Source organism: Gavialis gangeticus, unplaced genomic scaffold, assembly GCF_001723915.1.
Source record: "Gavialis gangeticus isolate Ggan-Ray unplaced genomic scaffold, GavGan_comp1, whole genome shotgun sequence".
Lineage (NCBI taxonomy): Eukaryota > Metazoa > Chordata > Crocodylia > Gavialidae > Gavialis > Gavialis gangeticus.
Window position 1 is genome coordinate 21,672,282 of NW_017729027.1, and position 18,881 is coordinate 21,691,162.

At 44.6% G+C, this 18,881-nt stretch overlaps 1 protein-coding gene across 2 annotated transcripts in view; it reads left to right on the plus strand.

Annotated features, from left to right (window-relative positions):
* LMBRD1 (LMBR1 domain containing 1) overlaps positions 1-18,881 on the plus strand; it is a 271,625-nt gene that overhangs the window by 42,187 nt on the left and 210,557 nt on the right. Inside the window, exons 4-5 of one of the 2 annotated variants that reach the window (XM_019520503.1) lie at positions 8,156-8,253; positions 10,190-10,257. In XM_019520503.1, coding sequence (XP_019376048.1) covers positions 8,156-8,253; positions 10,190-10,257 — 166 coding nt within the window. The remainder of the gene's footprint in view (positions 1-8,155; positions 8,254-10,189; positions 10,258-18,881) is intronic. The other variant, XM_019520504.1, reaches the window with a different exon arrangement.

Genomic DNA, 18,881 nt, shown 5'->3' on the forward strand with positions numbered 1-18,881 from the left:
CCCCCCCCCCCCCCCCAAGAGATGTAGTACATTTCCACAAATGGTCACAAGACAAGATCTACCACTTTTTTTTGTGCTTTCTTGTTTAAAACCTGTTTAGGAATTTTTTTCTCTTGTCTCTCCTTACGCAGCTGAATTTTGTTTAATCAGGGTGGCTCTGGTGGTAGCCTTGGCTTTCTGTTCCACTTGACTCTTGAAGACACAAGCACCTACTTTGTACTAGGTATTGAATGTAAAATTGTGGTAGCAACTAAAAGGCCCCAAATAAGCTAACATCCACTGTATTTTTCAATAATACATGTACACTGTACTAAAATGTTTCTGTACCATATGCTAGTAGCAGCTTTAAGGTCATGTCTATCTTGCATCATCCAGTGCTTTGAAAGTTCAGAAAATAAAATCAGATTACCAGGAATAAATTTAATTGGAAAAAGTAGAGCGCTGAAGTCCCAAACGGCGCACCAGACTCTGCTTCAGAAGTCTTTTTATTGTGCCACTACAGTTTCCTCTGTCCTTCCTTAGATTCTACTCTGTTCTCCCTGGGACTGCCCTTTCCTTATTCCCCAGCTCTGAGCCTCACTTTTTATTTTATTTTTTTCCTTCCAGCCCCAGTAGGCCACATAGTAACAGAACTGTTCAAAACTGTAGAATTGGCCTGAGGACAGCATTTGCTCAATAAAATGAAACTAAGTAATGGGGAACCAGTCAGAGCAGTCTCTTGTCAACCTAGACAACCATCTGCCCTGGAGTGAAAAGGGCACGTGGATATTTTGCTCATAAAACCAGGAACAATTTGCAGTATTTTGGTTTTTTGTCAAGCAAACAGTAAGTATATATGACGACAGAGGTTAACTGGACTGAGTTCTAGCCTGCAGCTCTTCTGGGGAACTCTCTTTTTGCAGGGGACACCTGTATTTGATGCCTCCCTGAAGCACCTTCATATTTTTAGACTGTCTTTACATTTTTGATGCTCCACTTCTGACAGAGCAGATAAAATGGATCAAGCTTCTTGATTGTACTGCTAATGGTATCCACAAATTGGAGCCAGAGGATAACATAGCTAATAATGCACTATACCAGTGGTTCCCAAACTGTCAGATTGCGCACAACCAACCTAAAATGATACAGCCTTAAGTACCACCAGGAAATGTTTTCATATGAAGAAATTATAATAAATATGATGCATACCATTGATAGGTTGTCTGTACCACAGGTGGTACCTATTCCACAGATTGGGAACTGCTGCAATTTACAACATTCAGCTTGGTGTGCAGGTGAAGGTTTATATCCATTTGAAACACTTACTTACTTGCACTCACATTATCAGGCTGGCCATCACTTGATGGCTAGCTTGGCTGCATGCTGTCAGTACAGAGTTCATAGTCAAGTTAGACTTTAAGGCAAGATTAAATATTTGGAATGCCGTCAATGGATATTGTAGTGGGGACAGTTGCCTCCAATGAGACCTGTTAAATTGTACAAGATTAACTTAAAGTATGTTTTAGGAGTAGGTCTGGACTCTAACAGGTCTTGGAGATACAGATTGTCTTAAGATTGCTGTGACATGTCTATGAAGTGTAGTGACATGGTGGCTTTTAGGCTCTTTTTATACCTCTACCTTCTACCTCAATCTGTAACAAGCCTAAAAAAAATAGTAAGGGAAGTGTTTCTCTTGATTTATATACTTTTTTTAGTCAAGATTTTTAGACTTTCATAATAAACTGCCATAAGACTTGTAAAGATGCTACCCTACAGACTACTTGCCTACTATTCCCCCTACAGCCCTGTCCCCCAGGCTGCACAAAGCCCTGCTGGCAACCAGTGCCCTAGTGGTGGCAGTGGCAATGTTATCCTAGGCTTGCAGATGTTCTCCAGGAAGCAGGACAGCTGGCTGTAGGCTCCCTGAGAGACTCCTGAAACAAGGTTTTGGGCCTGGCACTGAGATGGGTAGCTCTGCATAATAGTGCCCCCTACTGTGCACACCACCACATAGATGACCTAATGTTTAAGGAAAACAAGATGTTTACATCTGCTAAACAGACAACTTCCTAATTAAGGTACATATGCCTGTATACCTTCTAAAAGTAGCAGCATGTCCACTTCTGTCTTCACGCACTGAAGAGCTTTTTGCTTGCTGGATAGAGCAAACAAGTCTAAGTCACTGATGGACTTAGATGTTTTGTAAAAGATGATATCATGCTTTTGCAGTACTACTGCTCCAACTTCAGTATCCTGTTTTTTGAATTAACTTGCGAGTTTCATCCTGTGAGGGGATAGTCTTCAAAGAGCAGTGCAGGGAAACTTTTTTTTCTTTTTCTTTGCATGGTTTTCTGTTCTTGCTTTCCCTGCCTGAAGAGGGGTGGGGGAACTTCCAGTGACTTAAAGCATCTAGTGTATAGAGAGGCTCATTCAGGTCTTTGGAGGGTCCTGCAGAGTGGCCATGGCCTCTCCTGCAGGGGCTGCCTAGTGTTGGTGACTCTGCCAGAACCAGTGGCACTGTGGCTGCTGACTTTGCATCCAGCCAGTTGTGCCCCCCCCCTTGGTGAGGGAGGGAGTGGGGCTGGGGGAAGGGGCAGGTACTGTCTTGCCAGGCTGGGGCACAGCATGCAGCACCCTCTTTTTGTTCCCAGTGTACCTAAAGAAAGACTCTTTATTGTCCTTAATCCCTATTGCTAGCCTGAGTTCTAGAGCTGCCTTGGCCTTCCTGACTAACTCCCTGCAGGCATGGGCCAAAGAAGTATATTCTTTGCTAGCTACCCCCTGCTTCCACTTCCTGTGTGCTTCTTTTTTTTCCCTTCAGGTATCCTGGATGACCCTGGTTAGCCAAAGGGGCTTCCTGGCCCCTTTGCCCCTTTTCCGCTGCCATGGGATTCTCATTCTGAGCCCAAAGAATTGTTTCCTTGAGGAATGACCACCCATCCTGGACCCCCAAAGCATGTAGGCTCTTAGTTCCTAGTACCCTGCTAACCAACTGCCTGAGCCTATTAAAGTCAGCCTTTTTAAAGCTTAGTACCTGTGTCCTGCTGGGTTTAACGCTTGCTTTTCTCTGGATAGTGAATTTTTATCATCTGGTGATCACTGCCCCTAAGTTGCCTTGAATCTGCAGGTCCCCCACCAGGTCATCCCCTGTGGCCAACACCAAATTGAGTGAGGCGTTACCCCTGGTGGGACTCCTTACCTCCTGTGCTAGGTGGAGGTCCTGAATATGAGTTAAGAACCTGCATGAGTGGTTAGATCTAGCTGACTGTTCGTCCAGCATATGTCTGGGTAGTTAAGGTCCCCCATGACTACCATATCTTTAGGCGGCACAGCTTCTGAAAGCTGCCCAGAAAATTCCCGGTCTAGTTCATCCTCCTAGTGTGCAGGCCTGTAGTAGAACCCCACCATCAGGTCCCTTTCCCCCTGACCCCCTTGGATCCTAACCCACAGAGTTTCTGCTTGTCTGTCCTCTGATCCCAGCTTGATTAGGGAAGATGTGTACTGTTCTTTGACAGAGAGCAACGCCCCCTCCTTTTTCCCTCTATCTCTCCTATACAACCTATAGCCCTCTATTCCTACCACCCAGTCATGAGTACAGTCCCACTAGGTCAAAGTTGTCTCAATCCAAAGTCTGGGACACTATTGACGCAGAAGCCTGGTTCTCATTTTGAATAGAATGTAGGGCTTGATGGCAAAATGTATTCCCAGCATAAGGAGGAAAAAAAAAAAAGAAGCCAGAACAGCTTATATGAAGCGCTACACACTGCTCAGAATATTATGAGGAATTGTAACAGAGGTTAAAAGATCAGATCTGCTGTACTTACTCATTCCCTCCAGGCCTTTCTTATGATCCTCAGCCACCAGTAAATGTGAATTCCTGTGTTTGTGTTGGTAATGGTATCAGTTATTAGATTATAGCAGCTACACCCATAGAATTGAAGAAAGTTAATTCCAGCCATATTCTTTGAGGTGATCATCTAGTCCGACCCTTTGATCAAGGTAGGATCATCCATATCTAAACTGTTACAGATGCATGTTTTTTTAATGTGCTCTTAACTTTGCAAGGATACAGATTCTGCAACCTCTCCTGTACTTTAATCTGTTCCAGTGCTTTAACCACTCGTGTTTCTTATTATCCAAAACTTCCTTGTTGCAGTTTTAAGTCTGCTATATCCTGCAGTCATGGAAAACTAAGGCAAGAACAGTCACCCACCCCTTAAATAATCTGAAGAAAGTTTATAAAATCCTTCTCCAATTTTTGTTTAATATGATTTAATAATCCTTGGGTTTTTTGCCCTTTTTCTTGAAAGTTCTTTTTCCTGGTCTTCTAATAGTGATTATTTTCCTCTGCTGGATTTTTTTCTGTGTCCATAACTTCTTTTTTTTTTTCAACTGTGTTGCCCAAAACTAGATGTAGTGGGCACTTTATACATGTGCCTGAGGAGAGGTGCTTTCATCTGAGAGCTGTTCTAATTAAAAACTCCCAGAGTGTCCTGTGCATCAGCATCCCCATGCTCCAAAATGGCAGCAAGGGAGCTTTACCTAAAACTCATTCCAGCTTTGGATAAAGTGCCCCCACTGCTGTTTTGAAGTGCAAGGATGCTGATGCATGACATGAGGGAGGCTGCTGCAGTGCACGAATTGCCATGTGCTTTGGAGCATGCTTGTGTATAGGTACCCAGTACTCCCAAGTGAGGCCTCACCCATGCTGACTTGAATGGAAGAATCATTTCCTTCGACTTGCAGACTGTGTTCCTATTGATACAGCCCAATCTGTTTTGCTTTTTGACTCCTATTTATCTTTTGGTTTGCTATAATCCTGAGGTCCTCTTTCTGCAGTATTGCAGAGTGGCAAGTTGTTCTCTAGTTATGTGTATGCGGATGTTCACAATCTCTCCACTTTCAGTGTGCCAATATGAGTATATCTGATTGTTCTGCCCTAGAAGGAGGACTATGCATTTATTCAATTCCATTTTGACTCTTTTGGACCATTTCCCTAGTTCTGTCAAGGTAATTCAGAACCCTAATGCTATCTTCCAGAGTGTCTGCAGCTCCATCCAACTTGGTTTATCCATAGATCTGTAAAGTAAGTTTTTTTTAGTGCCGTCCTCAAGTCTATTAATGAAGTTATTAAACAGTTCTGCATCTAGGACAAATCCTGGGACCTCCCTGCCCTTGCTTCAGACACCTGGCCATCTGTTCCAACCAGTTAAGTATCCACTTCTAGTCTGTATTTCCTTAGCTGCTTAAGACACTGATAATGTTATGGGAGATGCTGTCAGTTCTTGCTAAAGTCAAGGTTGATTACACCCATTGCTTTTTTTCTCCTCCTTGTCCTTCTGCCCTCAATCTATACAGCTGATCACTTTTTTTTCTTATAAAAGAAAATCAGGTTGGTCAGGCATGTTGAAGCTTCGAATTGATGTTGGCTGTTCTTGATAACCTTGTTCTCTTTTGTGCTTAGAAATGGATCCCTTGTTGACATGCTCTGTAATGTTTCCAGGTATTAAGGTTAAACGTATCAGACTGTAACTCCTGTGTATCCTCCTTTCCTTTCTTAAAGGTGGGCCACTATTTACCCTTTTTCCGGTCATCCAGAACTTCACTTGACCTCCATGAATTCTCAAAGAATAGCCAAACATTCTACAGTTACCACAGCAAATTCCTCCACTAATCAAAGATACACCTCATTCAGTCCTGGGTACTTAACCTCTAGTTTCTCTGAACAAACTGAGCTGTTCTCCACCTATTTGTGTTGCCTACTGTGCTCCTAATCTCACTGCTGGCCTCTCATTTGTGAAAACTGAAGTGTAAAAACAAACAAAACCCAAACATTAAATACTTTAGCTTATGTTACTAGATCATCCTCCCTACTTACTAAAGGGCCTATGCATCCATGGTTTTCCTTTTCTATGCTTATAAGATACTTTTTTGCGGGGAGGGGGGGTTCTTGGTCTCTTGTTCCTTGCTAAGTTCAGCTCTACTTGTGCCTTATCTCCCCTATTCTCTAACTGCATACAAATACTCTTTGTAGTTGGACATGGTAACATGTTAGTTTTTTCCACTTTTTATGTAAGATTCCTTTTTGAGCTGAAGCTTGCAGGAGGGGGTGGTTTTGCCAAGCTGGTCTCTTGCTGGACTTTCTATCTCTTTTTTTCATTTTAGATAACCTGCTCTTGTGCCCTTTATAGGGTTCCTAGGGTATAAGCAGTTGTCTTAAACTACTGCCGGAGGGGAAAAGTGAAGGGATATTACTTTTTTTCTTGGGAGAAGGCCTTTGTCACTGCATCCTACAGATGTTCACACCGATTTGTCCTGCTTCAAGTACCTATGAAGTGTGCTGGATAAAATATGCTAACAGTTGTCGGGGTATATGGGTTGTGGTGATGGTTGTGTTTTTGGTGGCTTTTAATTCCAGGATATAACTGTAAGTTAGTTGTAGCTCATTTAACTTTTAACTTTTTAATTGTGGCTCATTCTAGGGACAAGGCTATGTGCATTCCTTGCCTACCTAATGACAGAGAAGCAGCAGTACAGCTTAGAAGGTGTACAAAGGGTTGTACAGATCATATCAAGTTGGGATCAGTCAGGACCACCTCAAAGTGCATTTACAGCCTTGGAGTCTATCATTGGCAGTGACTGAGAGTGCAGACAGAAGTGACACCTTGTTGCATAGTTGGCTCCTGAAAGTGCTCTACAGTCATACTGTGACACTTGTGCACTTCTGCAGAGCATTTTAAGTGGCTGATTTAACCCTCACCAAATGAGGGATCAGATGAAGGCACTCCACTTGACCCTATGCAACTGCACCTACACATGTCCTGGATGCCTGCTCTGACGTGTGCTAATTAGTACACATCAGAGCAGACTGATGCCAGCAGCCTCCGTGTCATGTATATTCAGTGCATGATCTTAAAATGGTGCTGGGGGTGCTTTAACTGAAATTTGTCAAATGAGTTTTTTTTAGTTAAAGTTCCCTTGGCACCATTTTGAAGTGTAGGACACTGAATACATGTGATGCTGTGGGGGTTTTAATTAGAGCAGCTCCTGAGAGCCACTCCAATTAAAGTGTCTTCTCCCTCCCCCACCCCAGAGCACTTATAAAGATGCCCAGAAGTTCCTGAAGCTGCTTCAATCCATTGTGTGATTGGGGCTAGGCTGATGCAGCCTGTGCTGTGTTCAGGAAAGGAGGGGCAGGGGAGGGGGGGGGAGTAAGCTTGCAGGCTTGGGTTTGCCTGGCCTGAGCTGCAGGGAGGGGGTGGGGTGGGGCTGGATTGGAGCCTCCCTGCGATGTGGGCCATCATCCCCACAAGCCTATTTGCCCAGCCTGCAGGTAGCATTGTCGGGGGACCTGAAGGCTGCCTCTTCAGGTTCAATCAGCTCCAAAGTAGAGCTCTTTATTTTTTTTTCTTCTCCCTTCCCACCAACCTAACAAGTGAACATCTGTTGCGTTGGGGCGCTCTTAACTTGTGGTGCTTTATATAATGTGCCATGAGTTAGTGGGGGCCTGCATGTCTGTCAGCATCCAAAGTAACCTAGCAATCTGTATTGACTTCTTCTTCTTCTCTGGTTCGATCTTTCAAATGTTGATGGAGGTGTTAACTCCTTCAGAACTTTAGCTTAAGAGCTTCAAAACTTTTTTTGTCAAATTGTGGGAACTCTTTTATTTCCAGATATTGGGAGGAAATTTTGGCTTTTTAAAATTGCAGTTAATAATTTAACTGCCTGAACACTTGTATCCATTCTGAGCACATACTGACAAATGTGAAGTGTTTAGTTATAGGACTGTGCGATCCTTTTTTAACACCTTCTAGCCTAGGGCTACTGGAGTTCAAGCTGTTTCAGGACTAGGTTAGGTCCGTACCCAGCCTGTGCTCAGATCTGGGGGGGTACAGGTTCCCTTTGCCTGCCCAGGAGTATGTACACAGGTGGGGAACTGGCTCCACCCCAGCATGAACCCATGGGGGGGGCGGGAAGCCAGGCTCTTTGCTCTGCTGCAGCAGCCACCGCTGCCTCATGGGTGGCAGCCGGGACTTGGGCGCTGCTGCAGGGGGCTGTGGACCTCAGCTACAGGCCCCCTCAGATCCATACTGACTTGGGGGTGGGCGGGAATAGACCTCACTTTGTATTTGAGTCAATACAATAACTAATTATTTTTCTGTTTTTTCTTTTCTAGCTTTGTACTCGGTCATCCTATTCTGTGTTTTCTTGTGGATCCCTTTTGTCTATTTCTATTATGAGGAGAAGGCAGAAGATGATAGCAACACATGTTCAGTAAGTTTTGTTTACCTTTTTATAATCTGCATATGACTACTGCATGAACATGCATGCAAATAATGCTGAAGTCTAGTGAATTGCCCAGCAGAGGACAACAAAAATGGTTCAGGGGTAAGGCACATGACATGTGAGGAGAGACTGAGGGAACCGGGTTCTATTTTGGTGAAGAAAGATTGAGAAGAGATTTAATAGCAGCCTTCAGCTACCTGAAAGGAGACTTGAAAGAGGATGGGGCTAAACTGTTCTTACTCGGTGTGCACTGATTTAAAGATTTTTCTTGGCTGATACCAATCCAATAACCAATTTTTTTTAATAAGAATGCAGTTAGGCAGTTTGGAGAGCAGAATCTTGCTGGTAAGTCTGTAGAGAGGAATAGGTGTGGGGGGGATGGATTGAGGCTCCCCACAGGGAGGGAGGGAGTAGAGCAGGTGCTGCCCTGCCAGGCAGTAAATGCAACCACAGTGCGTGGGGCAGAGCTGTGGGTGGCTGGAGGAGGGGTGGGGGTGGCTCCCTGCCACTACATGCACCCCTGGGTGCAGCATGGGGGGGTATGTGCCCCTCCTGGATTTGTGTAGGGCAGAAGTGGACTACCTGCTGCAGGCTCAGGGCCAGGCCAGGAGCTGCACCAGCTTCTTCCTGGTGGGGGCACTGGGCTGGGACTGTGTTCAGGGCAGACTTGGCACTGTCACCCACCCCACATAACTAGGAGGGAGGGTTATGGGGATCCTGCCCTAGTGCCACTGTGGCCCACCCTGTGCAGCTGAGTCTGCGCTGAGCACAGCCCCAGCCCAGCCCAGCTCTACGTTCCTGGAAGAGGCTGGCGCAACCCTTTTGTCCCAAGCCTGCATTGGGCAGCCGGCCTCTTCCTTGCATACCCATCTGGGGGAAGCACATGCCTCTGGGGGTGCATGCAGCAGCAGGGAGCCACCCACACCCTGCCTCCACCTCCTTGTACCCCCAGGATGAGCTGCCATGCACCTTGGCTGGGCTGCCCCAGCCCCACTCCTTCTCTTACCAGGGGGCCTTGAGCTGGTTCCCCGTGCCCCTGCCCTCCCCAACAAACATACTAGTTGGATGCTGCTCTCCAAGCCACCAGACCTGCATTCCTGGCTGCATGGATGCTGTGGCTGCATGCATGCATGCAATGCTTATGGGTAACAGTATTGGCAGTCTGCTTTTTTTGGCCAATAATGTTAACTTTCCTGTTGGTGCCGATCTGATATGTGACCTGATGCATCAGTTCGCCTCTAGTTCTCAGTGGTGGCAGATGACAGACCAAGGAGCAATGGTCTCAAGTTGTAGCAAGGGAAGTTTAGGTTGGCTATATTAGGGAGAATCTCCTCAGTAGGAGGGTAGTAAAACAGTGGAACAGCAGGTTACCCAGAGAAGTTGTGGAATCTCTGTCCTTGGAGGCTTTCAAGACCCAGCTAGACAAAGCTTTGGTTAGTATGATCTAGTTGGGGATGATCCTGCTTTTGAGTAGGGGGTTGGACTAGATGACCTCCAGAAAGCCCTCCCAACCCTAACTTTGTATAATTCTGTGGTATTTTTTTTTTAATCACTTCAGGTCTACTTCTAAACTGAGGCTTCTTGTCATGTTTCCAATACAAGCAAAATAGGGAAAGTCATTGTTTACACTATTGAATAATATAACAAATATGGCCAGAGTACTTCTGTTTCCATTGCCAACAGCTTGGGTAGAACTTAGTGGCCGATATCTCTTAATGACAAACTGCAAGACTTGCATCTGAAGTGAATCTTAATTCTTAATATGCTGCTTCACTGAATTTCATGTGAAACTTTTTTTACTAAAAAGAACAAAAAGTCATACTAAATGTGTAATGTAACTCTACTTGGATTTGTTTGGTCAAATGCTGCTTTTTTTTTTTAGTTTCATTAGGTCAAATAAGCTAATGTTTGCTTTGATCTACAGCAGGTCAAAACTGCGCTCAAGTATTCTCTGGGATTTATTGTGGTGTGCACAGTTCTTCTTTTAATTGGGTAAGTACAGGCCTTTCTATGTATTAAAGACAAAGATGGATCAGATTATTATTGCTGGAAATAAATATTTCATAATAAAAAATAATCAAAGTATTTTTGGCCTATACAACAATAAGCTTGGGTAGATAATGCAGATGTTAACTTCCCCAAAAGATCTTTTAATTCTTTATAATATTCAGCTCTAAGAAAATTTTAAGATAATTCTTCAATCGGTTAAATGTGGAACTACTTGACTTGCTGTACCTTAACCTCTATTCCTTGGAGTTTAGGCATTAAGGTATAAATGCAGGTTTAACTTTAGCTTGCGTCTGACTGTAACTTAAGACACTCTTATGAGAGACTTGCTTGCTTTTAAGCTTACAGTTTAATATACACTAGGGCTGGTATCTTTTTTTTCTTAATTTCTAGTTCAGTTACTTTTACTTTATAATTTTATGAATTAATGCCTTGATTCGGGAAACCATGCAAGTATTAAGGGTTAAAACTTAAGTATACTTAATGTTTTCCCAGGCAGGGATTCTTTTTCTTTGTACTGATAAATCAAGACTACATGATTATATTTAATGTGTGCACACATGGGAATTATGGCACTGGACTAGAAAAGGACCAATGTAGTGCTCTTTTTAAAAAAAAAAAAAAAAGTGAAAAGGGGGCCCCACGGAACTAAACCAGTTAAGCTCACCTCATTACCTGGGAAGTTACTGGAGTGTATTCCAGAGAATGCCATTTGCAAGCATTTAGAGGAGGAAAGGTGATCATAAGCTTGTCAAACACTTGATCTCCTTTTTTGCTGAAGTAACTACTCTTTAATGAAGAGAATGCTTTGCTATAGTGTTTGTCAACTTCAGCAAGGTTTTTTGACAGGGTCCTGCATGACCTTCTCATAAACAAATTGGAGAAATGTGGGCTCAAAGAAAACATCTACCAGGTGGATAGGTAATTGGTTCAGTAGCTGCAAGTCAAAGGTGATTGTGAATAAGTGCATGTCAGAATGTGAGGAGGTGTCAGGTGGAGTCCTGTAGAGGTCTGTCCTGGGCCTGGTGCTGTTTAATGTGTTTTTCATTAATAATTTGAATGGTGGCATAGAAAGCTCCTTGAGCAAGTTTGCAGATGACCCAAAACTGACAAGGATTATGTTGGATGATGCGAGTGCAATTCAGAAAGATCTCAACAGAATAGAAAGTTGGGCTAGAGATAATAGGATGAAGTTACATGAGAACAAATACAATATCTATGCTATATCTTGGGAGGAATAATCAAAAAACACAAATGCAAACTGGGGGACACCTGGCTGGATAGCAGCACTATGGAAAAGGGAGTTGGGAGTCCTTGGTAGGCCACAGACTCGGTATGAATTGTAGTGTGATGTAGCCACACAAGGCAAATGCGATTTTTGGGATACGTCAAAAGCATTAGGTGCAAGATGTGGGAGGTGATAGTGCTTCTACTTGGCACTGGTTAGACCTGGTGTGGAGCACTGGGTACAGTTCTAGTGCCACATTTAAAAAGATGTGGAAATGTTAAAGGAGATCCAAAAGTGGGAAATGAAGATGATCAAGGTTTTGGAACGCAAGTTGTATGCGAGGGGGCTGAAGGAGCTAAGCATGTTTGGCTTGTGGAAAAGGTGCAGAAGGGATATCAGAGCAGTCTTCAAACACTTGAAGGGCTTCCATGAAGAAGAGGGAAAGCACCTTTTTTTTTTTTTTTTCTCTTAGTGCAGAAGATGTGGACCAATGGCTTGAAGTTGTAGCAAAATAAGTGTAGATTGGATATCCAGAAAAACCTTTTTCACATTTTAGAACAGTGAGGCAGTAGAATAAAACTGCTAGGAAAGCTGACCCTCCATCATTGGAGGTATTCAAGAAGAGGTTGTGGATGACTTGGGCATAGCTATACATATATATAAATTTCTGCCTGCTTCTGGGCTTTTCTGGTTGCCCCTGCACCCTCCCCTTCCTCACCTCTCGCTTCTATTTTTTCCTCTCCATGTCTTGGTGATATTTTTTTTTATTTTATTTATTTTTTTTTAAGTCTTCCTCAAGAGTCATCCACTGCTGGCTACAGCCAAGGCTGGGGACTTTGACTAGGGTGTGCCAGTGTTCCTACTGGGCCCAAAGCCAGAGTTCCCTGGCTAGCAGGTCTTGCTTGTCCACTCGGTCAGACTGATTGCCATATTTGGGGTCGGGAAGGAATTTTACCCCATGGTCAGATGGGTATGCTATGGACTGTGGGGTGTTTTTGCTTTCCTCTGTAGTGGGGGTATCACTCTTTTACTGGGGATCGCTTGAGCATAGGTTGACATTTCATAACAGCAGGATGCTTGCTGCTGTGGTTCCCCCTGCTTTATCTGTGGTAAGTTTTAATTTTATTTTTTTTAATAGTGTTATGTCAGGGTTGACAGTCTTTTATATGGAGTTTTGACTATGGATTGTTTAGGTTAGTGTGGATATGGATGATTCTGCCTCAGGAAGGGGATGGACTAGATCTCTGGAGGTCCCTTCCAGCCCTACTTTTCTGTGACTCCCATGGTTGGTATTAGGGGTGCACCAATGAAGATTTTCTTAGCTGATACCAATAACTGATTATTAATCAACCATATTGGCCGATGCTGATCTGATGACCAATTTACTTTTAAAATGCCAAATGCCTCGCATTTTAAATTACTGACATTTAAATAAACCTTTTTGGGGGGCACTTTCTCTCCAGGAGCCTCCTGCTTCACATTCATCAGCATCCCAATGCTTAAAAATAGTGGTGGGGGTGCTTGAACTAAAGATCATTGAATGAACTTTAATTCAAGTGCTGCTGCTGCTTCCACTGTTTTTAAGCACAGGGACATTAAGTGGAGCAGGATGAGGGTGGATGCAGGCTACCCACTGTGGGATTGGGGATCCCTGCTCTGCTGCCTTTGCCTTGGGAGCCCCACACTGGCTGCAACCCTGCTGCTTGCTTGGCAGTGGGAGCCACAACTCTGCATCCTGAGAGAGGCAGCAGAGTGGATAGACCCATGCCCACAGTGAGCAGCCCACATCTACCCTATGCACAAAACTGGGGGGGCACATGCCTCCCTTTGGGGGGTACATACAGTGGTAGGGGGCTGCCCAACATGTCCCCTGGACAGACTGCCTATGGCTCCATCCCACTTTGGCCCTGGATCCCATGCATTGCCCTAGCTGGGGAGTGCCCCCATCCCCTGCCCTACTTCCTCCCTCATTGTGGGGGCTTCTAAGGCTTCTCCCCCACACGCCCCTTCTATCCATAGACTTACCTGCAGGGAGCTGCTCTCCATGCTTCCTGACTCTTCCTGGCCACGTCCATTAGGGCTGTGTGAAACAGCTGTTTTTGATTTGGTTTCAGATTCGGCCATTTTGGAGGAAGGGGATTCATTTTGGTGTTTTTAGATCACTGTCCTCTTGTTTCAGCCGAATCTGTTATGAGGATTTGGCTCTGCCAAATCTTCTTTGAACCCATTTCGAACAGGGTGCAAGGGAATCTTTGCATAGCCCTACCCAGCCCGATGAGGCTTGGGGCCAGGGGCCGCAAGGTCCCAGTGGGGAGCAGGTTGGGACAATGGGTGGCTTGTCTGGGGGGGGGTGGGGGAGGGAAAGGCCACTGCCTTCCGTGCAGGGAAGGAGACCCCTGCATGCATCTCTGATCCCTGTCATGCTGGGTCGCAGGGCAGGGAAACAGTGCAGAGCAGTGAGCAAGTCTGCTGGTCCCTGTCTCACAACTCTGCTCCACAGGGAGCAGATATTCGTGCCGGGGCTTTCTCCCTACTGCTGCCAATCCCGTGCTGCCCTGGGGACATGGGGCTGTGCAGGGCAGACAGTGGTGGGGAGGAAACCCAGGCAGGGATTTCTGCTCTCTGTGGAGCCAGGGCATGTAGCAGGGATTCCTCAGCTCTTCCTGGGGGGCATGGGCCCCTGCATCAGCATGCTGGGTTTCAGCAGGTTGCCGTTGCAGGCTAGAGTGAATGGCAGCACTTCAGTCTTCCCGGTACTCTGCTGCTGGCCCCAGCCCGCAGTAGCAGCCTGCTGAAACCCTGTGCATAGATTGGGGGCCTGTGCCCCCTGGGAAGAGCTGGGGAAATGATTGGAGACCTGGGGGATCGAACTAGGAGTTAGGTATCAATATTGGAGCAGTTCTTCCTCCCTGCTTTCCTCTGCCTCTTCCTAGTTTTTGCTTCCCTGCAAGCTTGACTCCAAAATTCTCCGAAACACTTTCTGAAACATTTTGGAGCCTTCCATCTTGATTCAGTGTTGTGAGCACAGAAATGCCTCCAAAACTAAACAGCTGCCAAAATTTTGCACAGCCCTAATGTTCATGCACGTGGCCACACGCATGCACGTGGCACCCTGTGTCTCGCTCCTGGCAGCCCAAAGCGCAAGGCCCCTTGCAGGCTAGAATGCTACCTGCCTGCAAGGTCAAACCTGCCATTTCTTAAGGGAACTGAGGCACCCGGGGGCCATGGCCCCACAGGGGAGAGGGAACCCAGGTGTCCAGCGCCCTGGCCAGAAGGCTTAATCATTGGTAAATATTGGCTACAACAGTCAAAAAAAGCCAATAGCAAATTAATGCAATTTCCTTTTTTTATTAGCACTGATCCACTAGGCAACCAATATATTGGGGCACTTCCTAGTTCATACTACTTTGGACTGGCATAAGTTCAGGCTATATACATTATGCCAGTGAAGGAACAATTTTTTTAAATTATCCATTGAAAAGCAGGAATCAAAATCCTGCTTGCTTCACTTCTAGTAATTTAGTTCAGACTTACTGAGGAGAATTGGCCATTAAAACATGGAAAAACAAACTTTCTAAGGTATGCTGGAAACCAGATTTTTTAGTTCTGAGGTTTTGACAGATTCAGCGAATCCAGTAACTGTTGGATACATGGCAAAATTCTCCTTATTTCTGCCCATGAATGCGATTTTATTACTACTTTTTTAATAACCTGGTATTCAGTTTTACTGAGACCTGGTTTTGGAATACTATTGGTTATTCTGGTGGTAAGAAGACAAAAATTGGAAAGGATTCTCAAGAGTTTTTCAAAATGATTTGGAAATAGGAAAAATTCGTATTGAGACACAGTTCAGCCCTTAAGTGTTTAAGAATAGTGATTTTTTTTTTTTATGTGGAAATCGGAGTCTAGTAGTCATTGAGTACTAATGTTTGTTTTATTAAAGCATAATATTGCAGCCTGAATTTCTTTTAAAGCTAGTCAGATTTTAGATTAACTAAACTCAATAACAATTATTTTTAATTTAAAAAAAAATACTAGAACAACTTGCTGGTAGGTAGGTAGAGGCACTAGATCTGTCTACTGTATTTACTGAAATCCAAAGAACTGTTTTGTGGCTTGCCCTTCCCTGATCAGAAGTGGTGAGGGAGAGGTTCAAGTGTTGGCCTGGGGCAGGTGATGGTAATTCAATTCCATCTTCAGCTCCACCAGTGCAGCTTGAATTGTTGGGGAGACCATGCAGTCCACCTCCCTTCTCCCAAACTTTAAATTTTGGGCGTGACCCTGTCCCCACATGTAACCCTCCTAGGTCCTGAGCTCCTACCACTGCTTTTGTCTGCCAAGGTTAGGTCAGGGTTGCAAAACAAAGTTTCTACCACCTGCCTGTCCTTTCACCTTCCCCTTTCCCTACCTGTGCTCTGGCAGGCTCCATTTCAGCTGCAACCTGGGTTACTGAGCACAGCCCCAGCCAGGCCCTGTAGCAGTGGTGCAGTCAGCACTGCTGCTGCAGGGCCAGGCTGGAGCCATGGTCTGCTCCAGGCGGCAGTGAAGGTGGAGCCAGCCTCCAGTGGAGCAAAGGTAAGGGGGAATGCAGTGCAGCCAGGGAGGTGGGGAACACTGGTTGGGATAGGGGGTAGGCAGCAGCTGTGGTGCCAGCCCTGACCTGGATTTGGGGTCAAAGCCAGAGCTGCAGCAGCAGTCTGCCTCTAGCACTTTGTACTAGATTTGAAGATGTAGGGCTTCCCTTCCCCCCCCTGCCCCATGCTAAATGGAGAGGAAAAGCCTCGTCCCCTTAATTGAGTAAATACTTTATGTAGATTTATTCTAGTCTAAAATTATTTTCTGTTGTGAAGAGACATTTTTCTGAGACTTCCTGCAGTGATTTTCTCTGAGACTTCCTGCAGTTTTCAGACTTTTTTGCTTCAAGCTGTTTAACCTGTGACACCTTGCTCTTTCCAGCTGTGTGTAGAGATTCCTTAAAAAATTAAGCTGCAGTTTTGCTGCCATATGTCTGTGGGGCTGGGCTATAGTTTGCCTCAGTAACTTAAACAAGATATTAAAAGCTTTAAAGGAAAACCAGCCTGTTTTATGTAATGTCAGTTGTTTATCCCCCATGCTATCTTAGAATTGGATTTTTGAAGTGAACTGATATATATGGGGAATGCTCAGCTGTATCAATCGGTTCATGATTGCAGCTTATCAAAGGTAGAGAGAAGAGGTGTTTTTCCTTGTCACAAAGCCCCTTATTTTCTCCACTTGAGTTGTACAGTATGCATTGATGTCTAATTCACATGAAATTCAGTACAGTTTTGTTATATGCACTTAGCATGTTTTTACTAGAAAACAAAGTACACTGGGATAAAAAATAAATAATAAGTTTGGATGCCCAGTGGCTTATTTCTTTTATACTTCTGAGTCAAACTTTTTATGTTTTTGAAATGTTTACTTACAAAGATTCCCAAGCTAAAAACTTGCATGTAGCTGCTGCTTTTGTCGGATCATCTGAGGTTTTATCATCAATTCAGGATGAGAAACCTCTGTCTTTCTTTCCAGCCAGTTTTGACATGTGGTGGTGGTCTGGCCCCTTCCTGTGTGTATCCCCTAAGTACAACTTTTTTCTTCTCTCTCAGTATACCCAGAATGAGAGTTCATTCTTCTCTTCCCTTGGGGGAACCTATGAAAGGTTCCCTGTTCTATGAGGTTTGGGGTTAGGAGTTGTCAATGAAAGGTGGGTTTTTTTTTTTGTTTTTTTTGTTTTTTTTTTTTATGGGCCTACACTACTGTTTGATTGCCCTTAGTTAGTCACTCATGCATGTTAAACATCCCTTTCTGACTAGGATTGCTCACTGGAATGCATCAGCTTCTGGGTTGGGCAAGGGTAGATGTGCTCATCACATAGCAAAAAATGAAGATCATAATTTGATCCAGGTGTATGTCACAACAAGATTTTATTTTTAAACCTTTTTAGAATTAATCTGTTTCTTTACCAGCGTCTTTTACCCTACCTTTTTCTTTATTTACTATGGACAATAGTAATCATTCTTGATCAGATCTATCCTCTTAACTTAAACATTGTGGTGTTGCTTTCTCCTCAGTGTCTCTGTTTCAGTCTTTCGCTTGGTCCAAATGCTAAAATTCTTACCCAAATTCCTATTCTCTTATCTTGAGTAACAGTTTCCTGCTTTTTGGCATGGCAAGTGCCACCATTGAAAATACAGCTCTCAAAACTATGTGGACAACACTTCCACTCTCTACTGCCCAGGGGTTGGTTCTGGCACCAAGCCAGCTCCCCCTCTGCCTGGGGGATGGGACCTTCCTACCCCAGGGGTTCAATCCTGTGCAAGCAGCCTTCAGAGCACATGCCAGTTAGCCAGGTCACTGGGCATAGACAAGTCTGGTGGGCAGGAGGGGAGAGACAAAGTAGGGGGCCAGGCTTGGTCCTCATGAACTGAGGCTTCTTCCCCCCCCCACTGTTCCCACCTTCTAGCCATCCTGGGAAGCACAACCAGCACCCCTCAATCCAAACCCAACTCTATTAAAACATGAGACTTCCTTTAATTGAGTACTTCTTGATTTTAATTTTAACTTTTTAAATTGATCCTTCAGTAGCTGGCTGACTTCATCTTCCCCCATCCCACTCGCACTTTTTTCTTCCCAGCTTCATTAACTCTGTGTCCACAACCTATGTCTTGCATACCCCCACCTAGAGCAGGGATAGCGGTCTCTTGGCTCACCAGCTTTCCATTGGTAATTCACAGCTATAGCTCCTAGCCCAGCCCTTGCTGGTCAGCCCTCTGTGGCAGCCAAATAACAGCTGTGCAGGTTAGACAGTCGGAAAAGGTTTTTAATTTTAGCCTTAAGGTGCAACTGCTCCAAACTTGAGCTAGCACTGAAACTGATCAACATTGAGCACAAAGTGCAGCATGTAACGAGGCCCATAGTCTTCTTCAGAACTTCAGTTTCCTGTCAAGCTTTTAAAATAAGTGTGCTATGAAAGCATCTTCTAGAGGTCCTTTCCTCTCTAATGTTTTTTGCAGTTTATGATTTCTGTTTTGCATAAGTGGAATGGGCAGATACTCTTTTACATTATCTGCTAGGCTTCATTGAGTTTAGGAGTCCTGCTTAAATCTATTAAAATAAGCCACTGAATGAGGAGGCAGATGACAAGGAGCCTCAGAGCAAGGTTTCACTGTATTTGACATTTACTCATAGTCTCTAAGGTTGGAAGGGACCTGAACAGATCATCTAGTCCAACCTCCTGCCATGGCAGGAAAGAGTACTGCAGTCAAACGACCTCAGCAAGGTGTACATCTAACCTCCTCTTAAAGACCCCCAGGGTAGGGGCCAGCGCCACTTCTCTTGGAAGTTGGTTCCAGATCCTAGC